General features: G+C 51.7%; 1 protein-coding gene across 1 annotated transcript; it reads left to right on the top strand.

Annotated features, from left to right (window-relative positions):
- The first annotated feature begins 1925 nt into the window (after nt 1-1925).
- On the top strand, nt 1926-5664 carry LOC129204001 (uncharacterized). Its single transcript, XM_054819165.1, has 4 exons — nt 1926-1936; nt 2752-2957; nt 3053-3142; nt 3495-5664. Exons 2-4 carry the CDS (start codon nt 2881-2883, stop codon nt 5662-5664), a joined length of 2337 nt encoding a protein of 778 aa, XP_054675140.1. The 5' UTR covers nt 1926-1936; nt 2752-2880.
- The last annotated feature ends 11004 nt before the right edge of the window (nt 5665-16668 follow it).

Raw genomic sequence — 16668 nt, 5'->3', positions numbered from 1 at the left:
TTGGGCTCCACCTGATGCTGCAACCCCATGGGCAGGAAGGGAAGGGCCAGTGGGAGAAAGGCGTCCACCCGAGGACAGGGCCAAGAGGCAGCAGGGCCAGAAGAGGGCTGCTGCTGCCCAGCCATCACAGCGGGTCCACGTGCGTGGGTCCACCGTACAGACCCCTCTGTTTCGGCAGGAGTGGCTTCCTGCCAGGCTCATGCCCCCATGAGAGCACCAGACACAGGAGTCCTGGGGCAGAGACACCACCTCTGCCAGGCAGCAGCTGCTGTGTGCTTGCCCTGATCCTCGCTCTTAAGAGTGCCTGCGCCCCAAGCTCCTAGGCACGGGCAAGGCCCAATGTGGCAGCAGCAAGGGGAGGAGAAGACAGATGAGGTGAGGAGTGATGAGGAGAACCAAGGGAAGATGACAAAGGGGATGGGAAGCAGAGCCTCAGTGCCCATCAGGGCCCGGGCTGAGGCCACCACGCTCTTTGGGTGGGTGGGGCTGGTCAGAGGTTGTTGTGGGGCTGGGGGGTGGTCTGGTCTCCTGGGGGGAAGAGAATGCCTGCGACCACCGTGGGAGGTGATGGGGAAGGACTCGGTGGGATCTCAGGGTAAGGCTTGCTCAGTGGGAGAGACAGGTGCCATCAGGACATGGCGCCAGTGAGGCCGGGGGACAGCAAGGTGGCAGCAGCCCTGGGGACAGCAGCTCCTCTTGCCCGTGGGGAGCCTGTCCACATGCTGCTGGTTGGGAGTGCAAAGAGCAGCCCGAACCTGGGAATGTGACTGTGCTCTTCTCCTTGCAGGTGTCCAGGGGCAGCAGGGCCCATCGGGGTATGGACCCAGGGAGCAGCAGATCCCCTCCAGGCCCTACCAGGAGAAGGAGCTCTCGCAATAAATGTGTTTCTTCTGAAGTGAGCCCATGGGAGTCTTTTTTGCCTGAGGAGGAGCAGCCCCCTGGCACACAGGAAGAGTCTGCAGACCCTGTGAAGGCATGCAAAGGCATGCCCGTGAGGGACGCAGGCTCCAGTCTGCTCTGGGCCAGCAGCGTTCCTGAGGGTGGCACAATAAATGCCTCAGTCCGGATGCAGGCAGCCAGCAGACAGTTCACGGGCTCTCGAAGGGGCAGCGCAGGCCAGGACCTGGCATTTGGCCCTCCCTAGTGAGAGCCCAGAGACACTGCATGGCCCTGCACAGGGCCAGGTCTCCGGATAGGGTGGTGTATTGGGTTTGCATGGCAAGGTTTTGGTAGCAGAGGGGGTACAGGGGTGGCTTTCTGCAAGAAGCTTCCCCTGTGTCTGACAGAGCCAATGCCAGCCGGCTCCAAGATGGACCTGCCGCTGGCCAAGGCTGAGCCCATCAGTGACAGTTGTAGCGCCTCTGTGATAGCATATTTAAGAAGGGGAGATAAAAACCCAACCTATGCAGAGCTTTGGCAGCCAGAGAGAGGAGTGAGAAGATGTAAGAAACTCTGCAGACACCAAGGTCAGTGCAGAAGGAGGGGCAGGAGGTGCTCCAGGCGCTGGAGCAGAGATCCCCCTGCAGCCCGTGGTGAAGACCATGGTGAGGCAGGCTGTCCCCCTGCAGTCCCTGGAGGAAGGATGAGGGGGTGTAGAGATTCCACCTGTAGCCCGTGGAGGACCCCACACCGGAGCAGGTGGAGGCACCTGAAGGAGGCTGTGACCCCGTGGGAAGCCTGCGCTGGAGCAAGCTCCTGGCAGGACCTGTGGACCCATGGAGAGAGGAGCCTACGCCGGAGCAGGTTTGCTGGCAGGACTTGTGACCCCGTGGGGGACCCACGCTGGAGCAGTCTGTTCCTGAAGGTCTGCACCCTGTGGAAGGGACCCACGCTGGAGCAGTTGGTGAAGAACTGCAGCCCATGGGGAGGACTCACGCTGGACAAGTTCGTGGAGGATTGTCTCCCATGAGAGGGACCCCACGCTGGAGTGGCTCTGGTGGGCACTTGGCCTCCAGCCAGGGCGAACCCACCATGGGCTGGTCTGTGGTCCAGCTGTGCTGAACTTGATCCAGCTGTGCTGGCTATTGTCCAATGTTTGAGTGACTGTCGGCCTCCCTTGCTTCAGCTCAGCTCGGGGAGGGTCACTTGTACCCGTTCTCCCTGCATCATAATCGTTGCCATAGCTGACTCCTGGTGACACCACAGCTGGTGACAGGGTGACAGCCCTGTGTCATGCCTGCATCACAAACACGGGCGAGATTTATACATGGGGCTGAGCAAGGCTGAGTGGCACTTTGCCTGCCAGGTGACAGGTGAAGAGAGGCGCTCTTGAGCGGGGAAGGAGGAGCGAGCAGACTGCGAGCTGGGTCCAGCTGCTCCTCCTCGGCCTCTGCTTGGCGCTCTCTGATACCCTACAGGCATCCCTGCCATGCTCTGGGAAATGAGCTTGTTCCCCAGCCAAGTGGTCAGCCTTTCCTTCTATGCTTTCCTATGGCTGCTGCTTTCGGTAGTTGTCTACCACCTCTCGGTGACCGTGGCCAAGCCCCAGGTAGGAGTCGGTGCTGGTGCAGAGCCAAGCCCTGGCTGGCGGGTTGGGGGGGTCAGCAGGGGCCCGGGAGCAGCCCCAGGGACGGTCTGGAGGGGCCCTGCCTGGCAGGGGAGGCCGTTTGCCAGCCGGGCCCTGGCCAGCCTGGGCCAGGGGGCTCGGGGCAGGCACAGGTCTGGCCCTGGCCGGGCTCTGGTTTTTTGCTGGCGCCGCTGAGGCGGCGGGGCACGTTCCCCTCTCACCCACTGCTCTCCTTGCCTGTGTAGGAACGGAGGCCAAGGAAGCATCGGCGCCAAGGCAAGAAGGGCAGTGCCAGAGGTGAGCAGCGCCTGGGTGAGGGCAGATGCCCTGCACAGACACCCCCTGGCCCCACGTGCCCACTGCCGCATCTGGGGATGCCCTGTCCGCTGACTCTGTCTCCTCTGCCAGCAGGCTTTGTCCTCCTGGAGTCTTCAGAGTGTTCAAGGAGGTGGTAAGTGGAGCCGTACCCCCTGGACTATGACAGTCCCCTCTGGTATCCCCCCACCAATACAGGTCCCGCTAATGCTGTGCTCTGTCCCTCTGCAGCTGCCACGTACACCCGGATGTGACTGGCATATATGAAGCAGTCCATCAGTTTGACAGGAGCATCAAGGACCTAACAAGATACCTGGACATGTGAGGCCACTGAGGAGGGAATGGGAACGTGGACGGGGGGCATGGCTTGGGGGTTCCACTTTGGGAGGCCATGGGGAAATCCCCTGGCATAAAATGTGAGGGGACATGCCCTTCTGGAGGCATTGTTCTTTGTAGCGCAGAGCTGACGGTGTCTCCCCCTTTTCCTGGGGCAGAGGGAACCGCTGTGCCCAGCAGGCAGGGAGGGGGCCTCAGGCACATGCTGGGTGGGATCCCATGGCAGTGACACAGCCTGCCGTCTCCGTCTCCGCGGCAGGAAGGAGCCCCGGGAAGCCCCAGGACGCTTGGGAGTGCTGGGCTCAGGCTTTCTCTCCTCTTCCTCCTCCTCGCACAGGCTCAACTATGAGACGCCCAAGAGCAGTGACAACTCCTGGACTTCCATCACAGCCAGTGAAGTCGGGTCCTCTTCAAGTGTGTCTCTGTCCCCTTCAAGAGAAGACCCCCACTCTTCCATCATGGCAAGTGAAGCCAGCTCCTTTGCAGAGGTGTCTCTGTCTCCTTCGAGTGACGACTCCTGGACTTCCATCATGGCGAGTGATGCTGGCTGCTCTTCACAAGCATCTCCCTCCACTCTTCTGGATGGAGAAAACATGCCTCATGCTTCCAGCGTCCAGCCTAGCCTGGGGCATCCCAGGGCTGACCTGGAGGAGCAGCCTGGCCTGGCAACTCAGCCACCCTGCAGGGAGGAAGTGGACAGATGCCTCGAGGTCAACAGTGTGCAGCAGAACCAGCCAGATCTTGAGATCCAGCTGGGTGCTCCCACTCCACCTCCAGAGGTGCTCGACGTCCACTCCAGGGAAACAGAGATGCCTATCTCACACCACAAAGGCCAGGACACCTTGGAGTGCCTCATCCCAGAAACAAAACTGCTGCAGGAACTGGGCCAGCCAGCCAGCGTGGATGAGACTCCACAGACTGTTCCAGCCTCAGCCCCTCCATCACCTCGGCAACAAGAAAAGCGTGATGTGAAGGTGGATCCCACTGTGCAGGACCTGTCCTTCCTGAATGAGACGGTGAAAAGGCAGCTGGAGCGTCACATTGTAAAAATGCAGATACAACAGCGCTATGGGCTGCCCACCAGGGTCCTGGAATATGACAAGAACTTTGAAAACATCTCCCTGGGGCAAAAAGCCACTCAGCCTCCCCCTCCGCAGAGGAGCGCTGGGCTACCCTACCGCTCTCCCTTCCGGCACTGGGACAGACGTGCTCGGGCCAAGAAGCCGACAGGACGGCCCCCTGGCCCGCAAGAAGAGTTCACAGAACCTGCGGACACGTGCCTGCTAGGGATGCAGGCTCCATCATCTCCTCCAACATCGCAGCGAACAAAAAAGCGTGATGTGACGGTGACTCGCATCATGCAGAACTTGCCATTCCTGCATGAGCCTGAGAAAAGGCAGCCGGAGCGTCGCATTGTAAAAATGCAGACGCAACAGGAAGAGCCTGCAGACGCTGTGGAGGCATGCCCACAAGGGACGCAGGCTCCAATCCACTCTGAGCCAGCAGCGTTCCTGAGAGTGGCACAGGAGATGCCTCAGGAGGCCAGGGAGACACCCCCCTGCAAAAAGGAGCGTGGGGTAACAGCCGGCAGCAGCACAGCCAGCAAGGAGACCCCGCCAGAGACTGATGGGAAGGAGAAGGGCCCCGTGACACAAGGGGATGTGCACGGTCCTTCCCCTTCCGGCCAGGCAGAGCGGGCACAGCCAGAGCAGGAGACAGCTCCCCGGGGGCAATCGGGGCAGATGTCCAACAGGCCCAGCGTCTCCTACGGGGACAGGCAACCACCAGAGCTGCTATTAGAGAAGAGTGTCCCCATGGGAGAAGACGACCTCTGCTTGGAAGGACAGCGCAGCCCCAGTGAGGATGTGGGCACAGCTGAGCAGCCGTCAGACTTGACAGCTCTTCCAAGCAGCAGCTCCCTGCAGACACAACACCCCTCCTGTGAGGAGACACCCTCAGCTCTGCCAACGTCTCCAGACTCTGCGAGGACTGTCTTTCATATCCCCTATCTGGAAGAGCTCATCACAGCCCTCACTGATTACCACAGGGCCAGCCAAACTGCTGAAGAGCTGCAGAACCAGCTGCGGGCTTTATGGCTGGAGCAGGTCACAGAGAAGTTGGGGTACTCAAGGGCAGAGCTGGCAGTGGAGCACCCCAGTGCCTCGCAGAGCCGTGGCCATAGTGGAGCAGAGAAGGGCAGGGGAAGTGCCCAGGACAGAGCTGGCTCCAGCGGACTCTGCCCCAAGTGCAGCAAAGCCCTGCGCGACAGCCTGCCTGGCAGTGACGGCTCCCAGACTTGGGCTCCACCTGATGCTGCAACCCCATGGGCAGGAAGGGAAGGGCCAGTGGGAGAAAGGCGTCCACCCGAGGACAGGGCCAAGAGGCAGCAGGGCCAGAAGAGGGCTGCTGCTGCCCAGCCATCACAGCGGGTCCACGTGCGTGGGTCCACCGTACAGACCCCTCTGTTTCGGCAGGAGTGGCTTCCTGCCAGGCTCATGCCCCCATGAGAGCACCAGACACAGGAGTCCTGGGGCAGAGACACCACCTCTGCCAGGCAGCAGCTGCTGTGTGCTTGCCCTGATCCTCGCTCTTAAGAGTGCCTGCGCCCCAAGCTCCTAGGCACGGGCAAGGCCCAATGTGGCAGCAGCAAGGGGAGGAGAAGACAGATGAGGTGAGGAGTGATGAGGAGAACCAAGGGAAGATGACAAAGGGGATGGGAAGCAGAGCCTCAGTGCCCATCAGGGCCCGGGCTGAGGCCACCACGCTCTTTGGGTGGGTGGGGCTGGTCAGAGGTTGTTGTGGGGCTGGGGGGTGGTCTGGTCTCCTGGGGGGAAGAGAATGCCTGCGACCACCGTGGGAGGTGATGGGGAAGGACTCGGTGGGATCTCAGGGTAAGGCTTGCTCAGTGGGAGAGACAGGTGCCATCAGGACATGGCGCCAGTGAGGCCGGGGGACAGCAAGGTGGCAGCAGCCCTGGGGACAGCAGCTCCTCTTGCCCGTGGGGAGCCTGTCCACATGCTGCTGGTTGGGAGTGCAAAGAGCAGCCCGAACCTGGGAATGTGACTGTGCTCTTCTCCTTGCAGGTGTCCAGGGGCAGCAGGGCCCATCGGGGTATGGACCCAGGGAACAGCAGATCCCCTCCAGGCCCTACCAGGAGAAGGAGCTCTTGCAATAAATGTGTTTCTTCTGAAGTGAGCCCATGGGAGTCTTTTTTGCCTGAGGAGGAGCAGCCCCCTGGCACACAGGAAGAGTCTGCAGACCCTGTGAAGGCATGCAAAGGCATGCCCGTGAGGGACGCAGGCTCCAGTCTGCTCTGGTCCAGCAGTGTTCCTGAGAGCGGCACAGGAGATGCCTCAGGAAGATGTGGAGACTTCCCCCTGCAATAGGGAGCATGGGGTAACAGCCGATAGCTGCACAGCCAGGAAGGAGACCCTTCCAGGTACTGATGGGAAGAAGTGCCCTGTGAGACATAGTGCATGGTCCTTCCCCTTCTAGCCAGGCAGAGCGGGCACCTCTACAGAGTGAGGTAGCTTCCTGGGGGTAATCAGGCCAGGTTTCTGACAGCCCCGGCATCTCTAATGAGGGCACATGACTGTTCACTGAAGTCCTTATCCAGTTTTGGCTAATGTCAAGGTCATGCTCAGGCCTGATGTATGTTGGGCATAGTGCAACTATGCAAAGCAAGAACAACACGTGAGCAGGACACAGTGTCCAGGAAGGGCTAAATGTTGTTATGTAGCCATTATCACCTGCAGCTTGCTGTCTCCTGCAGCTGTCATGCTTACATATTGATTGTCTGTTAGTTGCTTCAGAATGTATGAACTCATAGAAATTATATAGTCCAAACTTCCACAATGGAAGTGTTGGGAGTTGGGACTTGGGAGCTGGGAGCTGCAAGCTGGGAGTCATGAATTGCAAGCTGGGACTTGCAAGGTGGGAGGTACGAATTGGGATTTGCAAGTTGGGAGTTGAGATTTGGGAGCTGCGAGTTATGAATTTCAAGTTAAAAGTTGGGAGTCAGGAGTTGCAAGTTATGAATTGTGAGTTAAATATTAGGAGCTGGGAGTCAGGAGTTGAGACCTGACAGTTGGCTGTCGGGTTTTGGGAGTTACAAGTTACAGGTTGGGAGTTTCGAGTTGGCAGTCAGGAGTTGTTAGACATGAGTTGAGAGTTGGCAGTTGGCAGTTTGGTTTTGGGAGTTGGGAGTTATGAGGTGGGAGTTTCAAGATGGCAGTTGGGAGTTGAGAGTTGGGAGTTGCAATTTGGGAGTTGCGAGTCATGAGTTGGGAGTTACAAGTTGTGAGTTACAAGTTAGGAATTACAGAGTTATGAGTCAGAAACCTTATGAATTAAGTGATGAATCAGTGAATTCACTTTAGATGAACCTATGTAAAGGGGATTGAGCCCTTGTTTGCCATGTTTGCTTGTTTTCTTTCTTAATGAACTCATAAAATAAAGTTTTATTGACAGAGTACGTTGTCCTCTAAAATTGAGAGACCCAAAAAGACTGTGACAGAACATTGCAACACCAGAGATGAAATTGGACAATGGGTGCCGCAGGGATGACCTGTGCCAGTGAAAATGCAACTTTTTCTTTTACTGCCTTTCAATTAACACCTTCCAGTTCTCTTGAGAACGGGTTTGTTCCTGTGCTGTGAGCCACAGAGCAGCTCCCAAAGCCCTCTTGTCTGCCATGCAAGGTGAAACAGAGCCCCTCAGGACTGCCCACAGCCACTGCCCCAGGGAGATGCCCTCACAGCGCCTGTGGTGATGCTGGGAACCTGGAGCCAGTAGGGTGCAACTGATGGCTGGAGAGAGCCTTGCTGTGGGAACCTGGGGGCTTCTGCCACATCTCAGTGCTGCCCCGTGGCTGGGAGCGAGGCTTTGGCATCGGCTCATAGAGCGGCGTGCAGAGCCATGCACCGATCCTGCAGTTTCTGCCAAGAAGCTGCCCCCAAGGAGGGACAAAGCGTGAAAATGGTGATATTGGACCATTCAAATGGCAGGAAGTGTTCTTGGATATGTGTTTTGTAGTGACAAGAGGTAGAGTTTGTAATGAACAGATGCTCCAGCTGCTGCAACCCTCTGCCTTTTGGTGCCTTGCAGGGGCCGGGGGTAAGGTCTGCTGGGAGCAGGGACGTCTTGTTCCTGCAGCCACCCCCGTTCCCCACAAGAGACGGGTCACACTTACAGCATGAGTCTGTGGAGGTGGTGATGGCGCTGAGGGTAGGGTCTGTCACGAACAATCGCTCCAGTGGGCGGCAGGTCTTTCATTTCTGCTCTGCAGAGACAAGAGGTCGCCTGTGCTGGGTATTAACAGCAAGGTTCTGGTGGGGGGGGGGAGGCCCTCCTCCTGATGGAGAGGATCTGTGAGGGGAGGCTGGGGCTGCCCTGTGCCAGTCACAGCCAGTTCCAGCCGGTTCCAGAAGGTTCTGCAAGGGACACAAGGTCTGTGATAGGTCAGCCAATCAGGGGAGTTCATGGTGGCTCTGAGCCAATGAGAGAGGAGAACAGGCCTGAGGCAGGGTGGTCAGCAGCAGGAGGGAGGGGCAGCGGGGGCTCCCCGGGCAGGATGGGGTGCAGCCTTCCACACTGCCGGGGGTGGGGGTGGCAAGCAGGAGGTGGGGCTGAGAGGTATCTGCAGAGAAGTTGAGCTTGGGTCTGGGGTGGAGGGTATTTTCCCTCAGCATTTAAATGTTTGTATTCATTTCCTGATACCTGAACCAGTTTTCTGCAGGAATAATTTTGCAGGCCCACCTTCATCTCCTGCTCACTTCTCAGCTCTCCTTGCATGAGAAGAGCAAGCACCTGTGTTGGCAGTCTCAGTGGACAGAACCATGGTGGTCTTCCACGTTCCTAAGGGAGTGTGGCTGAGGATGACCTGTGCTGGGTGGGAACACTGAGGAGAGCAGCAGAAAACCTTTACCACTGTGACATGGGGCTTCCCCCATGCCTGGAATGTAGCTGGGTAGCAGTGCTGGTTCCAGGAGGGTGGCCTGGGGTGTCCTGAGCCTTTACCCATCATGGCCTCTGTGGTGGCAGTTGGGCACTGTTCACCCCAGCCAGCACCTAGCTGGATACCGCCCTCTCCAACTTGGACCCCGACTGGGACTGGCCCAGTGCTGCCCCTGCCCCAGGCCACAGCTGTCCAGCTGTCAGGCCTGCCCTGGAGTGGTACTGCAGGACACCCTGCCTAAGCTGGGCCAGTGATCCCGTGTACATACAGTATAAGGACTTCTGAAAACATACATTTGCTTTCTGGAATAAACAAGGCAATAGTTGACTCCAAGAATGTCATTAATGTTAATAGGGGGAGAAAAAAGGTTTAAACACTCATTCCTGAAACTTCAGGATACTTTCTGGCTCCCTAGCTGTGATACAGTCCTTGCATGCCTGAAGAAGCAGCAGCAAGGGCTGGGCATTAACCACAGCACTGAAGGCTGTGTAACTAGCCTTTGGAGAGGAAAAGGTAGCAGTGCCCTGTGAAGATTGTCCTGTGGTGTTTCTCATTGTTCTTACCTCATTTCACATGGATGAATGCAATGGAAAGGCGCTGGAGGATTGATGGGAACACAAGCAAACTTCTCAAGAGACAGTTGGAAAATAACATGCAAAGAGTCCTAACTGGCTAGAGGAATTGTGTTGTGTAGGCTTTATTTTCCCATTTACAAAATTGGGGATCAGTGTAGGAACCCTCTGCACGGGATAATTTCAGATCTCCCTTTTCTCTTAGGGGTTTTCTAAATAATAGTAATGGCTCCTGGCTCAAGGCAAAGTTGGAATTTATGTTGCCTCATGCAAAGAAAACGTGAGGAGCCTGAGGCAACCTTCTATTACTCACTGCAGGTAGGGAAGGGGAAGGATGGTCTGAAACGTGTCACTAGGGTAACAGAAAAACAAGCTGGAGCAGGCTTTAGAGGCAGCAGTGCTTGGTAAGAAGGGAAATGAGCTCAATGCGCAAAATCCATGCACTTTCTCAGACCAATTCAGCTTCTGACATTACAGTAATACTTAAGTTCCTACCCCAGCCTAAATTGCCTTTTCGAGGCACGAGCCAGGGTGAGGACATGGCTTCAGAAAGCAGAATGGAACCACAGAAGCTGGCTGAGGATTTCCACCTTCAGTTCCCAAATACAGGGACATCACTTCCAGCAATACCAGAAAGCTGCACTGCCTTGTTCCCAATGCTCAGTTCTCGATGTACTCAACAAGCAGCTTCAGTCTAAATGAGCCTCACTTATTTATATGAAAGAGACTTTGTTGGTTGCTGACTTGCAATGGGCCATGTGACAGAGGCCTGGAGCAAATCAGTAAATTCAGAAGCCAGACTAATGTATAAAGAGAAAATTTTCTCTTGAGAAGGCAAGGGTGGGGCAGAGGACATATAGTAATTACATGTTCTTCATGAGTGCTGCTTTTCTTCCTTTAACCAAAACAGCTTTGGAGAAAGCATTCCTATTTGTGTATCTCTCATTTGCACTGCCTCCCCCCCCCCCCCCAAGAAATACTCACATTAAGAAGATTTGTCATTCTTTCAAGGGAATTTAACAGCAGTGGGGGGATAACAGAATCCATAGTTGGTTGATGATGATCTGGGATCCTCTCCTGGAAGCCCTGAAGTGTGGACTGCAGCACCAACAGTTGTCAGAGGCCAAAGCTTGATGCAGAATGGCCCTGCCGAGTCGCATGTTCCTAGGGGGACATGTCCTCTTTCTCCTTCCCCTCTAAGCTCTTCAGCTTTGCTATCTCTGAGAAGATCTGGAGAGGATGACTTGGAAATTGAGTGCAGGATCCATACTTTGCTGAAGGCCTATGCAGAATGAGGTGTAGGGACATGCGGAGAGAAGGACGACAGTAATGGATGGTGATTTTCTCTTGCGTAAAAAGCAAGAGAACTTGCTACAGCCTTGAGCTGTCATCTTGGCAATAAGCAAGGGTGTCCTTGCTCCTCACGGGCCTAAAGTTGTTAAAATCACAGAGCCCTAAGTCATCATTTGGCACCACCTGCTTTGCCTCAGGTAGCAATGAAGTAGTGTGGCTAAACACTGTAAGAGAGTGAGTGCCCCCCCAAGGCCTGCTAGTTTAGAAACATTGGCTGACTCAGCTCTACCTGTAAGACCTCAGTACACTGTAGTCCATGGAAGTGGGGGAGGTAGAAGACTGCCAGAGGAAAAGCTATGATGCATCATGATAGCAAAGTAAACAGGCCAGATGTATGTTGCACAATGCTGAAGAAAAATGGAGCAGAAACCCACCTCCTTGGTAATAAGCAGCAGACTCAAAGGCCCTCAGTGTTTGGATGTGATTTTCCCATAGACATGTTTTTACAGCTGTGGTTAATGTGTGACTAATCCTTACTGTGGAGTAACCACACAACCACTCCTTAGAGCTGTGCAAGCACACATAGCTGCACTTCAGCAGTAGGGGTTTTGTTTGAAAGCACAAATGGTAACATCCAAACAGAATACTTAAAACCAACACCACTTTTGAACAGGGCTCTGATAATTTATGCCATGCCCAAGAAACTTGCAGCTAGGCTCCAGTTTACATATATAACAAAAAAGACAAACCACCTCCCAAGAACAATAAACAGTTCAAAGGCTTCTGTTTTCAGACAGCTGCTATCAAACATTAACAGCAGTATTTGAGCAGGAAGAGCAGACTCAACTAACGTTTTCAAGAGCATATGTAAACTGTCTTTTCCTCCAGTAGTACATTAATAGCAATAATAATAAAGCCACATTTTCAGTCTGCATAAAAGGCAGGTAACGTGGCTCCAAAATAACCATATTTTCCCCTGTGCCACCCTGAGAACAATAAAACTCCAAGAAAACCTTCTTGACCCATTGCTCTGGGTCATGAAGATTGAACACTCAACTGCTATTTTAAGTTATTCATAAAGTCAACTTCAGGCCTGGATGTACTAAATGAGAAAGGACTGATTGCTCCAGCAGCAGGGCTGTGTGCTGCATGTAGCTGCATGTACAGTCCTACTCGCTTCATGTGACAATCCCTGAAGGTCTGGCCAAACCCTGATGTCCACTCAGAACTAGGCTGTGAAGGCCTCTGACGATAAAGGATGGATGATTAAGATGACTTCTGATTGCCAGCAAAGGTAGCTTTTCAGATCTCCTCCAGGTATGGATGAATAAGTAATAGATGGGCCATCCATTCACTCGATTGTGATACATGCAAACTTTACCTTTTTATACACTCTCTGCTTTATTTTGATGGCTTCTAATCTGTGGGGTTTTTTGAAAAGACAATAATGTTCTTTTATGGACTTTTGAAATTATTTCTGCTGTAAGTCCAGTTAGTTTGATTTTGTTCTGCACAGAGAATATCTTAAGTTTTAAGACTTTTAAGCTTTCTTCAGCTGAGACATTGCATGAGGAAGTCAGGGTCTATCTGTTAGAATAACAAAAAAATGCTATGATGTGATTCCTTTAGGTCACACATTGGCTGGTCTTGTGCAGCAGGAAATGGCATCCAGCATAGCACCTAAGCAAGGCAGCAGCAGGTTTATGAATCATCAAATGGTTTGGGTTGGAAGGGACCTTAAAGATCATCTAGTTGCAACTCCCCTGCCACGGGCAGGGACACCCTCCACTAGACCAGGTTGAACCTGGCCTTGAACATTTCCAGGGATGGAGCATCCACAGCTTCTCTGGGCAACCTGTTCTAGGCCTCACCACCCTCACAGTAAAGAATTTCTTCCTTACATCTAATCTAAATCTACCCTCCTTTGGTTTAAAGCCATTACCCCTCATCCAATCACTACAGGCCCTTGTGAACAGTCCCTCTTCAGCTTGTACTCATGCTTAGGGAGCCACAGCAGCCTGCAGCATCTCCCAGAGGAGCAGCCCCTTGTTTTCAGCACCTACGAATTCCGAATCTGATGGGAGTCAAAAGCCACTGCCTTGCAGAAAAGAAAGATACCACCGGCATCATAGCTTGTTCAGAAGCTGCATTTCTCAGCCACTGCTGAGTTTCTGCTGGCACTCAGACCCTCTTCTTTCAGAAAGAAACACAACCTGTTTCCACCGTAGGAAAACAGTTAACCAGTCTCCTAAGACAAGAGTTCCTGGGCTTTGTTTAGAGGGAGAAATGGACTGGTGGCATCAGCTGAAGTTTCTTCCACACTGCCCCAGTCCTTTCCTCAATGTCCTCCCCCCCGCCCCGGCCCCCGCCCAAATCATCTGTAGCGGCTCCTAGCTCTGTGTACAGAAGGAGGGGTTTATCTGGCTCCTGGCGATCACTTCCGGAGATAAGGCAGGTGGGACAGGTTTTGATGGTGTATTTTTGGAGGTTGTTTTTGTTTTTTTTTTTAAATGTATACTATTTGGAAATATATTGCATACTGCAGTGGTACGTGTACCACAGTTTGGGGACCCCTGGACTGGTGGAGCATCTTAACATATAGCTCTCCCCCCCACAGGTTCTCAGGGGTCATGAATGCTTTGATGGTTGGCTCAGCCAACTAGGGGTTCATGCTGCGGACCTTTCTATACAAGAAAGTCACATGTCTTTAATTAAACTGGAACAGCTTTATTCTGAGATCCACTATCTATCCAAGTGCTAATCTTTATTTTTAAATCTTACCTATTTATTCTTTGCTTTATGCCATTTTGAAGTAGGATTTTCTACTTCTAAAAGGATTTAATATTTTCTGACTTAATTAAATTTAGTGATTGCCTTTACCTAGTTCCTGTTTTGATTTCTAGTTAGCACATACATGTGTGTGCATGCACATGCCTCCACATATGCACATGTACATGTGTGTTTGCACACACAAAGCAGAGTACATTGGTCCCAATGATGTTTTGTTATCATCTCAAAGAATGGTCCAGAAGGCTGCCCATCTGCTAAAGCACACTAGGGGAAGGAGGGTAGTGAACTAGAGTAAATAAAATATGTGACAAATAAGAGCAGACCATTGGCACTAGGGTAAGATGAGACTGTCTATGTGTGGAACAACAGAGGAGACTGAAGGGCAATTCATAAACCCAGCAGTGTTGATCCCTGAAGAAGCATATTGCTCCAGATGGCTACATGTTGCATCATCCTCTCTCTGTGCTCACACTTTCCTCCTGTGTTTGCTGCTTTTATGGTAGTGGGGCTAAATCTTGTTAGAATCCCAGTCTGGCTTATCTGCATGACGCTATAAGCAATGGTTAAGTGTAGAAACATGATGGTTTAAAGTTTGAATTAGGATTTTTTTTTCAGGCAGTGTTTGCAGAGAGGTGTACTTTGGAAAGTTTAATGATAAGACAGTTTGAGGAAACAGGAAGACCTATTTCACCTTGTCTTCTAACAGAAGTGAACCTGATTTGCCTAATTAGCTAGTGTCTTAAAAGAGGTGACTTTCCAGAAACCTCCACCTGGAAATGTGGCTCAGCTGATCTTGTCTGTATTAGACAAAGAACTTTGTTCTCTGCTCATAGTGAAGTGCCCTGAAAAACTCCAATCTTGATCTAGAGATTGCTAGGAAGAAAAAATGGGAGAAAAGAGGAAAGGTTCCAACCGGTCTCTGTGTTCTTTGCATAGACTATTGGCTGAAAGACGTCCTACTGGCTCAGTAACATTTCATACATAATCTTCCTGCACAACTTTGTACTCAATCCATTTCGATCTTTTGCCCTCACTTTAACAGAAGGATTCTCAAGGTTTTTCATTAATTCCCACTAACTCCCTGTCTTGTAGAGCCTGCTGCAGGCTTCTCCTTAGCCCATTCCTCACCACTTCACAATTCTACCACTAACCCCCAGCCTCCTCCTTTTGATTATTCATTTTCTGTGTGACACTGATAACTTGCTTTCCTGAAGTGCAATTACATGAGATTGCTTTTGACTGAAAAAACTGCTATCAAAAAGCAAGAGATCTGATTACTCTGGCACAATTTGGTGAATCTATTTTATATTTTATCCCACATATCAACATCCTATCTTTTAATTTTTTATATTTGTCAGATCCTTTTGTAAGATCCTGCATACTGCTGAGGCCATACCTTTTCTCCCCTCTTTCCTTAGTGCAGACACTGCACTTCATTTTCTGCAGTAAAATTGCTGTCCCCTAATTTGACAAGCGTATTAAAAATGCTGTCCATCAAGCTTCCAGTTTCATGAGCTAAACACTACCCCAGAATGCCAAGTAACTATTTGGGTTTGAGCCTCTATCTCTCCTCCTGCATACCTAAAGGTTTTTTTTTTTAGTTTTGTTGCTACCTCAAATGAAGCACATTCCACCCTGCACCTTTATTCCACCACTCATTTTCACCAATATACATACTAGTCCTGATGAAAGCTCAGATAAGGCATTTATGAAATGTCTGAAATAGCTTTTCTTCCCAGTACCCCTGTAGAGTGGCCCTCTTTTTTTTTTTCCTGTTCTCTATTTCAATTACAAGATTATACAGCCTTTTAGATTTGCTTTAGCTTCCTTTATGGGGTCTAATGCAACCTGACAAAGTAAGAATTGTGAAAAGTCCTCCTCCTCTCATAGTTTGCCTTCCTTGACATTCAGTGCATTTACACCCTCCAGCTCATTTTCCAGAACAAAGAAGGGGTCAGATTTTCTGCCAGCCACATTCTTTGCATCTCACTTGTGAACAAGAGCAAATGTGATAATTGCTCCAGCATGAATGAAGAAGTCAGGAAGCACAGTGAACAGAAATGTGACTCAGGAAAACCCAGGCTACCCTGTGCCAGAATACAGAGGCACACTATCCCTGCTATAGATGATTCTCTCCTAGTACAACAAAGTTCCTCTCAAGTGGACAGAGGATCAGATACTCTTTCATTTGTAAAAGTTTTCACATAGAAATTTCCCACCTCCTCAGGCATCAATTTTTTTTCCCCTCCCTGTCACCTTAACTTCCCACATTGTCACTGACTAGAAAAGTGGAAGCAAAAGTCTTGGGAACCCCCAAGGAAGAGAATTCATAGCAGGTAAGACACTGCTATGCAAAACAGTCAACTCTGATCTTACACAAGTCTTTTACCCAGTTTAAGGGACTGGCAAAGTTGGCATGCAGTTAGAAAGCACTTTCCAGCTCTGTTTAGCTATGGAAGCAAAGTCTTCAAACTCAATCCTTTCCATTCTTTTGCCCGATCTCAAAACCTTCTGATTACCAAGATTCCCCCAGACATTTTCTGATGGGAAACACACAGCCCACATGGTTCCAGTGTAAGCAAGAAAAGATTATAAATTAGAAATATGGTGGCTAGTTTACAGGGGGAAAAAAGTAAGTTTCTTACAGCTCAAACCCTTGTAAAAGAAGATAATTGTATAAGCTGCAGTAAGACCCACCCAGACAGGGAGCAGCTTTTGCCCTTCACAAAATAGGGAAGTCATTTTTTTCCACTTCTGTTTTGCTCCATCTCCTCCCACACAAGCTGCAGCACCCAAGTAATTGATGCTGTACAGCAGAATACTTAGGACGGCCCTGCTCCATTCTCCCTCCTTGAAGGTAAAATCTCTAAATTTGTCTTGGGAAGCACATTTTAATAGAA

The sequence above is a fragment of the Grus americana genome, chromosome 3 (assembly GCF_028858705.1).
Source record: "Grus americana isolate bGruAme1 chromosome 3, bGruAme1.mat, whole genome shotgun sequence".
In the NCBI taxonomy this organism is placed as follows: Eukaryota; Metazoa; Chordata; class Aves; order Gruiformes; family Gruidae; genus Grus; species Grus americana.
This window is presented reverse-complemented; position numbering and strand designations above follow the sequence as displayed.